At 41.7% G+C, this 11,072-nt stretch overlaps 1 protein-coding gene across 3 annotated transcripts in view; it reads left to right on the top strand.

Moving 5' to 3' along the window:
* The first annotated feature begins 6,924 nt into the window (after positions 1-6,924).
* Positions 6,925-11,072, top strand: part of LOC102779340 (protein NLRC3-like) — a 334,346-nt gene continuing 330,198 nt past the window's right edge. For 2 of the 3 annotated variants that reach the window (XM_035916239.2, XM_087831545.1), the window contains exon 1: positions 10,744-11,011. In XM_035916239.2, the coding sequence (XP_035772132.2) occupies positions 10,744-11,011 (268 nt within the window). Of the gene's footprint in view, positions 7,377-7,610; positions 7,713-10,743; positions 11,012-11,072 lie in introns of those variants that run through there. The other variant, XM_035916238.2, reaches the window with a different exon arrangement.

Raw genomic sequence — 11,072 nt, 5'->3', positions numbered from 1 at the left:
AGGGCCGCCCTGTTACAGACATACAATAGTAGATATGTATATAAAGACTGTTATCTCACTCTGCTGTTTAGCTCTAGTTAGCTTTCTGATTTTTAATAGTTTCTCCTAACATTGAGAAATCTGTATGATCTGTTTCATAAAAAGTAGAAAACATTTCTAAATCAGGAAATACAACTTTAGAAAGTTCCTTAAAGGAGTAAATCATCAGTTTAGATAGTGCTGTATGAAAGAGAAATGTAGGAAACTAAACAGAAGACAGAGGAAGATAAATACAAATTTAACATAAACCAGTGACACACTTCAGGGCCTGATCAACCCTGGCAAGGCCTCCTTGGATGAGGGTGTCTAGTGATAATGGGCGAAACACCTGATGAACCCAAGGTCCACTACTGATGATGTGTCACAAATTTAAAATGGTAATCTAGATTGATCTCTAATCCCTAAACCTAACCAAGGAAGGAAAATGGCAGATTAGCCTGGGTAAAAGACCGAAAGTTGAGGCACACAACGACGTGTGTTGCTGGCAAAGTTTCTGGGCTGCCTTTCCTCATAACAGCCATCCCTCAAAAGTCTCTCCATCTAAAGCAATGCTTTATCAGGGACTGTAACATCTAGTCCTTTAACTGAATCTCTGTGTAAACTTGGAGCACGTTAAAATATCCTGCTGTGAACTGTGTGTGAACACTTACAGCTAAAAGATAAACTGCTGCTCACTGAAGCATTTCTAAGATACAGGACAGCATTGAAACAATGATCAGGTCTCCAAAGTGTTTCTACACTGAGAGGTTTCACTGTTGATCCACTTCATGTGAACTCTTCTGCTTTGGATAAGAGTTTTACACAGTCAGAGAAACAAAGTTCTCCAGTTCAACAAAGAGTTTGAGCCGCAGACTCTGAGTGAGTCTTAGAGTCAAACACAGTAAGCTAAGACAGCTGATTGGGGCTGATTAAAGCTGTCAGCTGATGTTTCAGTATCACTCTTAATCAGTGTTGGGAAGGTTACTTTTAAAATGTATTCCATTACAGAATACAGATTACATGCCCCAAAATGTATTCTGTAACGTATTCCGTTACGTTACTCAATGAGAGTAACGTATTCTGAATACTTTGGATTACTTAATATATTATCATGCTGTTTACAACTACATGAATGTACTATTGCTGTGATTTATTACTGTTACTGAAGGTCCGCGGCTCTGAACCGTAGTAAAGGGACCTCTGGCTTCACAAGACAATGCTTCCGGTATGATGGCGCCTGTGTTTGGCTTTGCCGCTGCCGGGTGCAGTTTGTCACGCTCTTTCGTCGTGCTGTTTGTCTCTGCTCTGCTGTTTTCTATTTGTATCAATGATGTACTGGCTGCCTTGGTTTATGATCGTTTGACGCTGTTATCCATCCGATCTTCAATGCTGGCTCAAGATGTCTCATCCTCCTCCTCCTTTGGCACTTTCCATCCTCCGCACTTTCCTCCGCACTCCTTTGGCACTTTCCATCCTCCGCCAGTGGCTGGATCCTCGGCAAGCGTCCTCAGCGTTCCCCGCAAACCACGGAGGAGAAGAGGAAGAAGAGCAGGTATCCAGGTGAAGCTTAGGCTTTTCTGGCGGCGGGGTCTGACTGGAAAGCGATGTCGAGCATGCTTTGTTACCTATGCTCAGAACAGCTCCATGGAGAGGAATTTGTTTTCCACGTCCCTGCTTGGATATGCAGGGCCCGGCTCTCCGAGACCATGCTGCCTCAGAAGGGTTCATCCAGACTCTCCTGCTGACTGGCTTTTCATCCCCTCGGTGAGTGGAATCTACGAGCGTGAAGGCTCAAACCCCGAGTATTTACGTCCTTTAACTCGAGCCTCTGCCAAAAATGATGCTTCCACCCCGCTGAACATGGCGCTTTTTAATGCCCGATCATTGACTAATAAATCGTTCGTTCTTAACAATTTTATATCCTCTAAAAAACTGGACTTCTTATTTCTGACCGAGACCTGGCAGCGGGACTTGGACTATTCGTCTCTCATTGAAATGTGCCCGAACGGCTATTCCGTCATCAGCCAGCCTCGGGGACCTGGTCGTGGAGGAGGTCTCGCGGTGGCATTTCAGGGCCGTTTCAACTGCCGCTCAGTGAAAGTTGGACACTTTCTTTCCTTTGAATTACAGCTTATTAAAATCGGAAGTAAGGATCCTTTTTATTGTGCTGTGGTGTATCGTCCACCCGGCCCAAATAGCTTGTTTTTATGGGAGTTTAGCGACTTCCTGTCCTCTACTATGAGGTTGTGCAGACTGCTTTTAGTTGGGGATTTTAACATACATGTTGATGATGACTCCGACCTCTTTGCCAGAGGTTTTATCAACATTATGGATTCTTTTCATTTTACCCAGCATGTGTCAGGCCCCACACATAACAAAGGACACACGCTGGACCTTGTTTTTACTTTGGGTTTGAATATTGATTCTATTTGTTCTGAGGACATTTTTATCTCTGATCATCACTGTATTCTTTTTAACATGTCTTTTCATGAGCCTTTGTCTCCTGTTCACCGGACAATTATCTCACGCATCATAAATTCCTCCAGAGCAGAGAAAGAATTTAATTTAACATTATCCCCGCAAAACGGCGTTGATTTCTTAACAGATCTATTTAATAACCATTGTTTTTCGATTTTAGATGAAATCTGTCCGGTTAAAATGAGACCCGTTTCTGTTTCCAAGTCCTTACCCTGGCTAAACGACAACATCTGCTCCATAAAACGTGATTGTCGTAAAGCTGAGCGCTTATGGAGAAAAACCCATTTAAATGTTCATCTCCTTTACTTAAAGGATCTTTTAGCCTCTTTTAACAATGCAATTTGAGATGCGAGGGCTGCTTATTTTTCTCATCTGGTTGCAAAGAGCAGCGGTAATGCTAAGGTATTATTTGACACTATTACTGATATTATTACTCCTGCTCCACCTGCTGCCATTATTTCTTCTAATGAAGACTGTGAAACATTTCTTTCTTTCTTTCTAGAAAAAATTAGTAATGTAAGGAAAAAATTGCCCCCATCAGCATCTGCATTGTCAGTTCCTACGCCAGCTCGGCCTGTCGTTTTAGAAAGCTTTTTACCCAACTCACTATCAGAGCTGGAAAAAATAGTTAATGCAACAAAAGCATCCTCCTGTTCACTCGACATTTTACCCGCATCGTTATTCAAAAATGTCTTCCACTCTATTGGTCCCTGGGTGCTCACCATAGTTAACACCTCACTGGGATCTGGTAAAGTCCCTTCTTATTTCAAAACTGCTGTTATACACCCCCTGTTAAAAAAGCCTATGCTGGACCCATCTCTCACTAGCAATTACAGACCAATCTCAAAAATACCGTTAATTGCTAAGATACTAGAGAAGGTTGTGGCTAAGCAGCTTACAGCAGTTTTAGACAAACATAATATCTTTGACAAATTCCAGTCTGGCTTTCGTAGAGCTCATTCTACTGAAACAGCCCTTCTTAGGGTTTCCAATGACATTCTTATGCAAAATGATGCAGGAAAGTGTTCTGTACTCCTAATGTTGGACCTCACGTCAGCCTTTGACACCGTTGACCATTATATTTTGCTTGAAAGGCTGAAATACTGGGTTGGTGTATCTGGGTCTGCCTTAGAGTGGTTCTCCTCGTATCTCTATGAACGATACTTTTCTGTGGCGGTCTCTAAGTACAGGTCATCTTCCACGTCCCTGTCCTATGGTGTGCCACAAGGTTCTGTGCTGGGGCCCTTATTGTTTTTAATATATCTACTTCCTCTCCAGCATATTTTGAGCCCCTTTGAGGACATTTGCTACCACTGCTACGCAGACGACATCCAGCTATATATATCTTTTAAACCTAAAGATGTTTCTAAGCTGCAGATTCTAAATGTGTGCTTAGAAACCATCAAAGGTTGGATGGCTGACAACTTCCTCCAACTTAATGAAGAAAAGACTGAAGTCCTTGTATGTGCTCCAGGCAGACATGTACCTAACATAATGAATGCTCTTGGTCCTCTTTCAACATGTGTGAAATTGTCTATTAGGAACCTAGGGGTAACCTTTGATTCTGCTCTTACCCTGGATGTCCACGTCAAATCTCTGGTTCGGTCATGCTTCTATCATTTAAGAAACATTTCTAAATTGAGCCCCATAGTGTCTCATACTGAACTGGAGATTGTTATTCATGCATTCATTTCATCACGATTGGACTACTGTAATTCACTGTTTACATGTCTAAACAAAAACTCCCTTGAGCGTCTGCAGATTGTCCAAAACGCTGCAGCAAGGCTTCTGACAAAAACATCTAAGTACTCTCATGTGACACCATTGCTTATACAGCTGCACTGGCTCCCCGTTGAATTCAGAGTCCATTTTAAGATTCTGGTTCTGACATTTAAGGCTCTTCAAGAACAAGCACCAGCGTACATCATCGAACTTTTACAGCCCTATGCCCCTAGTAGGTCCCTGAGGTCTTGTGATCAGGGCCTACTTGTTATTCAGTATACAAGACTGAAAACCAAGAGTGATAGAGCTTTTGCTACTGTTGCCGCCAGACTGTGGAATTCTCTTCCTCACAACTTAAGATCTGCAGACTCAGTGATTACTTTTAAAAAACAGCTAAAAACACATCTTTTTAAAATTGCATTTTGTTAACTTTTGACTGTTTTTGTTTTTTTTACCTTGTAAAGCACTTTGTGATCTTTTATCTAGAAATGTGCTATATAAATAAAATTTTACTTACTTACTTACTTACTAATACGGGCTTGTAGCTGAAAACTAGCTTTACTTTGTTGTCTGGGTCACTTTGCTAGGAGAGACAGAGAGAGGCGTTGAAAGGCTGCTCCAACGGAATTTATTGTTTTTGGAGGAAAACACGAACACGGTGTACAGTTGAGTCTTAATAGCTTACTTACAACTGGGCTCGTCAGGCACTCTTCTTGGCTGCAGTGGTTATTATTATATTTACATGCTTCCAGCTCCCGTTTTTGCTTGTTGACAGCTCGTAATTTTCCTTTTTCTCCCTCCCTCGCTCACAGACACATAACGGGTATGGCAGTCCATTCTCCCTGCAGCACGGACTACACTGCCTATGATGCTACATTCTTTAGAGCTATACCTGTAGCATTCTGCCTATTAGTTTAGCACAACAACAACAAAAAGGCCTCTCTCACCCAGGAAACACGCAGAGAGAGAGTGTCACCCTGTAACCATGGCAACCGTAACGCTGCCACCTGGAACAACAGAACGTAGCTGTCAAACAAAACCCAAACAGGCTTGACCTGCGACAATATGAAACAGGGAAGTACCGCCGTGTAATCCATTTATTTCAACAAAGTAACTGTATTCTAAATACCACCTTTTTAAACGGTAACTGTAACGGAATACAGTTACTCATATTTTGTATTTTAAATATGTAATGGCGGTACATGTATTCCGTTATTCCCCAACACTGCTCTTAATTAAAGTCTCTTCAGTTCAAACTAAGAAACATCATCGAACAGTGCGTCGAGTACCGGCAACAATTCGCCATCAGTTTCGTCGACTTCAAGAATGCCTTCAATAGCATCCACCGCAATTCTCTTTGGCAGATCCTTCGCTTGATGTTAATGAAGATGGTGTCCCTACCATCTTCATTAACATCTTCAAGGACCTGTACTTGTGATCATGCTTTTGCGTTAGGCCGGAAATGGTCACACCGACTTCTCCGAAATCACCACCAGCATCAGGCAGGGCTGCATCCTGTCACCTCTACTTTTTGCGGCGAGCCGGTGCCCGTACAGGAGCTGGCATCCATTGGTCTGATCAAGACCGTCTTGGCGACCTTGATTTCACTGACAACATCGCCTTACTTGAGGAAGACGAGCTGAAGCTACAGCAAGGAATGACCGATCTAAGAAGAGAAGATGGCAAGATTGGCCTGAGGATCAGCTCTGAAAAGTCAAAGATCATGCATGTCAGCTCCAAGGACCCACGACGAGGGATCTACATCGGGACACAGCAGCTAGAAGAAATGGAGAAATTCACCTACCTCGGTAGCGTGATTTCCCACGATGGCGATGCAGAGGTGGATGTTAAATGGCGCATTGGAAAGGCAGCTGCAGTATTTCAGAAGATGAACAAGATCTGGTCCTCCCCAGCCATCTCCCTCAAGATCAAACTCCGCTTGTTTAATTCAATCGTGATCCCAACCGCCATTTATGCCAGCGAGACTTGGAAGGTGTCGGCCTGCATCAACACCAAGCTTGACGTCTTTCAGCAGCAATGTCTTCGCCGGATTCTGAGGATTCGCTACATCGACCACATCACCAACGAAGAGATCCTGCGAAGGAGTGGCACAGTCAAACACAACATTGTTGCACGCAAAAGGCTCCGACTGGCCGGCCATATCCTCCGCATGGATGATGCACAGATTCCAAAAACAGCGACGCGCTGGCAACCCCTGGGCGTTAAAAGACCACAAGGACGTCCCCGCAACACCTGGCGAAGGTCATTCCATCAAGACCTAAAGACATCGAATATATCATTGGAAGAAGCTGAAACCCGGGCACAAGATCGAGCTTGGTGGCGTTCGTTTGCTGCCCAATATGCCACATAAAGCATGGGAGGATTTAAGTCTAAGTAAGTCTAAGTAAGTCAGTTCAAACTGAGGAGAAAAACAGTCCAAATGGATTAAACATGTGATTCATACATCTCCAAGAATAAAGTCAGAGCCTGCAGGAGCTTTAAATTCATCGTTTTTCCTTAGACTGTTTGAATTCAGTGTGTCAGAGAAACAGAAACATGGAGGTGTGTTCATGACAGCGTCTGAATCCTGATGTCAGAGAGAAATTTTAGATTATTCAGCAGAGCTGATGTGGGACTGAGATCTGCATCAATATGAATGTTACATGTATGAAGTTCACATGTTAAACTAGGACAGTCACAGATATCATGTGTGGACATCATGTGATCCTAAAGTGTCTTAGTGGCCATAAAAGAGCTTTAATTCATACTGAGGTCAGAGTTTGCAGTGAGCTGACTGTATCACACTCAGAGCTGTTCGTAATGTTCAGTCGTTTTCTTGTGTTTTGTGTTTTGTTATCGGAATGTCTTAAATTTCTAAGTCAGCAGGTGAGATCAGGTTTCTGTGATCCCTGCTCTGGATCATGTGACCTTTTTTCTAGGTTATATGACAGGTCAGAGGTCAGCGACTGTAACTCAGTTACTTCTGTTAATGTGAACTCACGGAGTGTTTGTGATTTACCTCTCAGACTGACTAAAGTCCACAAGAAGATGATGATGGAGAAAGAGGAGGACAGAGCAGAGTCTGCAGGATCCAGCTGTGAAAGTGACAACTCCAGAGATAATCCTCCATACTTCAGTGCTGAACCTGGACCAACGAGGTCAGAGAGCTGAACTCACTGAGTAATAGTAATAATTCTGCCCTGACATTATAATTAGTGTTGATTCTGGTTGATTTTCTGACTGTGTTTGTGAGCTGAGAGGAAATGAAAATGAATTTCTAACAAAACAAAAAAGTTGAACTCTAATCTAAGAGGACTGTTACTGACAGGAAACAGCTGCATTATCTGCAGTCTGTGTGATCACAGCTGCTTCAATCATGTTTGTGTCTGCAGAGGTCAGAGGTCACAGTCTGCAGGGTCCAGCTGTCCGTCTGTGAGGAGTGACTGGTCCAAACCTGAAAATCCAAACTTCAGTGGTGAACCTGGACCAACGAGGTCAGAGAGCTGTGATGACTCCTTTACATGTTTGTGTTTTCCTGGATAAATATGACCTGAAACATCCTTAGATTGTTACAAAGATTCATTAAAAAGAAAACAATTAAAGAGAAAAGATCAAAATGTTAGACTTGATCATTTGCTGTTTGAGGACAGTGATGCTCATGTCTGTGGGGAAAGTGTGTACTGAGCAGTGTTGGGCAAGTTACTTTGAAAAAGTAATTACTTACAGTTACTAGTTACTTCATCAAAAAATTAACTTAGTTAGTAACTGAGTTACAAGATTCTAAAAGTAATTACTTGAAAAGTAACTATTGCATTACTTTAAAAAAAAAAGTTTAACCCTCTGGGGTCCAGGATGTAATTGGACATTTTTAATGACTTTTGAGTGGTTATATTTATTTATTTATTTTTATTTATCTATATTTCACCTTTAAAAACTGTTTATTTGGCTTGTTTGGTATCATTCTTTTCAGCACAACCTCATGTGTCTGAATTTACAGTTATGTTTTCATTTTTATCTAGAATCAGACAAAAAACCTATATTTTTGAATGTGACAACCACAGCAGCTAAAGCCTGGATCATACTGGCTGCTGTTAATGAGACCGCCATCATGACAACACTGAACAACAGTGGTGTGGATGTAGTGGATAAATCCCACGATACTGATGCTCAGATTTAATCACAGGAAACAAAACCAGATGTTTCCTTCAGATTGTGACCTTTGGAGTGGACGATGCAGATTCCAATAGAGAATAAATGTTGTTTTTCAGCTGTGAAAAAATAATCCAATTTTCTGGATGGTTTGCTCTGGCAACCACCACATCTATACTTGTGAATCAGATTGCTAGATGGAGAAGTGTGATTGGTCACTCCGGAGAACACATCTCCGCAGCTCTAGAGTCCAGTGGCCATGTGCTCGACACCACTGGACCATTGTGCTTAGTGATGTCAGGCTTGAATGCAGCTGGTTGTCATGGAAACCTATTAAGCTTTGTTCTTGAACTAATCTGATGGCCAAATGAAGTAGTGATAGGCTCTGCAGAAACTTTGCACTTCAGTATCCATTGACCCCAAAAAAATTATCTCTCCTTTGAACATTTCTTGTGATTTCCTGCCTATTTGGAGGTAAAAGAGGCAACCAAACATATGAGATATCAATGGAAAGCCCAGGATATCCTCTATCTAGTACATCAGGATTTAGTATGGCAGCTTGTCTGTGAAGGTTCTCAGTCATCCAGGTCATCGTAGTCAAAGGAGCTTGCAAAGAAAAGCGTCTGGACTTCTTTAAGTTACTTGAAGACATTTCATCTCGAGAGGTGAAACGTGAAACGTCTTCAAGTAACTTAAAGAAGTCCAGACGCTTTTCTTTGCAAGCTCCTTTGACTAGTATGGCAGCTTGAATAACTCAAAAGATATAGACAAAAAACAAATGTCCATTACAGACATTAATGCATAGGCTGGTTCTCAGAAGGAGATTGTGTATATGAAGTAAATGTCAGGAGCAAGCAAGACAGACACAAAGCAAACAAGTCATTCTTCTAAATATCGTCAAAGTAACGTAAGAAAATGTTTTAGAAGCACCAAACAAACTCAAACTGACATGAACGATCAACAGTTACAAAAATGTTTAGAGTTGCTGCACAAAGTTGTCACAGCAGATACTGTTGGCAATGTTTCATAAATGTCTTTGATCTCATAGATGTTTCGTACTGCAATGAATGATCTTCTAAAACATGTTTTTTTTCTTTACTTCATGGATACAACTCATTCAAAATATATGTAATAATGTTTAAAAATTATGAAAAAAAAACATTTGGAAAAAAATGATATAATCTTTCATGTTGTCCTTTGAGAATAAGTTTCTAAAATAAAATTTTGAAATCTGTAGTTCTAGTTTAACAGTTGTAGTTTGATCAGCAGAGACCAGAGCTCTGAAAATGATTGTGGTGAAGCTTATTCTGAAATATTTAGTCTCCTTGAAGATGTCCTGGAGCCTTCATATCACAACTGCTGCACAGATAAAAGTCTTATTAGTTTAACTCAGAGAAAAACTTGTTGGGGGAAAAGAATATGAGAATTACACACCTAACTAATAAATGATTAAATATATTAAGAGAAGCTACTGGAGCCAGCGTGGACACAGTGGCTGGTCACCAGGAGGACCTGGAGACGCTACAGAAACTGATCTGTTAATGTTCCCTTTGATTGTTTCCTTTCCTCAGTCTTTCCTTCTTCTCCTCCTTCCTTGGAATTGTTGTGTGGTTTGACATTAGGACCAGTGTGCAGTGTGGGTTCCCCTCAGACTGAGTGGGAGAGGGTTGGCCCACTGCATGACCCCCTGACTCTTACCGAGTCAGCGGTGGGTTGGTTGTAATACTTGAGAGTGGGAACAGCAATCTTCTCCTCTCGCTATGCCGGCCCCTCAATACCAGTTTCTGACCACATTTCTGTTGCATATATGCTAACAATACTAATGCTAAAGGCTGCATTACCAATGCTCAGCTGTGTTGTTCAATAATAAGAAGCAACAAAGGCAAAGATGTTTGGACTTCTGTTTGATCCTGCAGCTGGAGCAGCTGTCAGAAACCACATCTGTAATGTGGCACCGAGTACAGTCTGACTGACAGCTGGGACACCTTTTACATTCATTCATGTTTTAGCTGCTTAGAGTTTATGCTGGAGGGGTACCTGCTCACCTTGGATATGTTTATGTAACTAATCAGTTACTTCTGTAAAGTAATCACAATTAACTAAACAAAGAAAATCTGCATACACTGACTGAAAAACATGAAGGATATAAACAGCACCCTCCAATGGAAGGCTTTTACTGTGAAGTCTTTGCGGGAAATGTGCAGTCACAGCAAACTGCAAGCAGATTGCTGAATGTTTAATGAGAAAGGCAGAAAGAAAATGAGTTCAATAGTGTTGATGAAATCAATGAATCATCACTTTGTTTCCAGATTGAATGCTCCATCAGGACTTCTGCACCATCTTTTAAATTTGGATATTTTGTGCAAAAGTCAGTAAATGATTTTAATGATAAAGAAATGTGTTCACAGAGAGAGGAAGAAGAGTGGTGTTTGTGAGGAGGAGCAGCTGCCCTGCTGTGCTTTGTGTCAGGACGTCCTGAAGGATCCTGTCTGTACCAGCTGTGGACACAGGTTCTGCAGACAGTGCATTTCCTCATACTGGGACCACTCTGCTTCATCAGGAGACTCCTCCTGTCCCCAGTGTGGAGAAAGATCCAAAACCAGAGCTGGACTGCAGACAGCCAGTCAAAGCAGCTGTGTACAAAGTAAGACTAAACATCTGTCTGCTGATGGACTTGTTTCTGAAAACTAGACTTTTTGTTGTGT

This window comes from Neolamprologus brichardi, chromosome 3, assembly GCF_056152115.1.
Source record: "Neolamprologus brichardi isolate AB-2024 chromosome 3, ASM5615211v1, whole genome shotgun sequence".
Classification (NCBI taxonomy): domain Eukaryota; kingdom Metazoa; phylum Chordata; class Actinopteri; order Cichliformes; family Cichlidae; genus Neolamprologus; species Neolamprologus brichardi.
The sequence above is the reverse complement of the archived record's forward strand: the minus strand, read 5'-3'. Positions and strand labels throughout refer to the sequence as shown.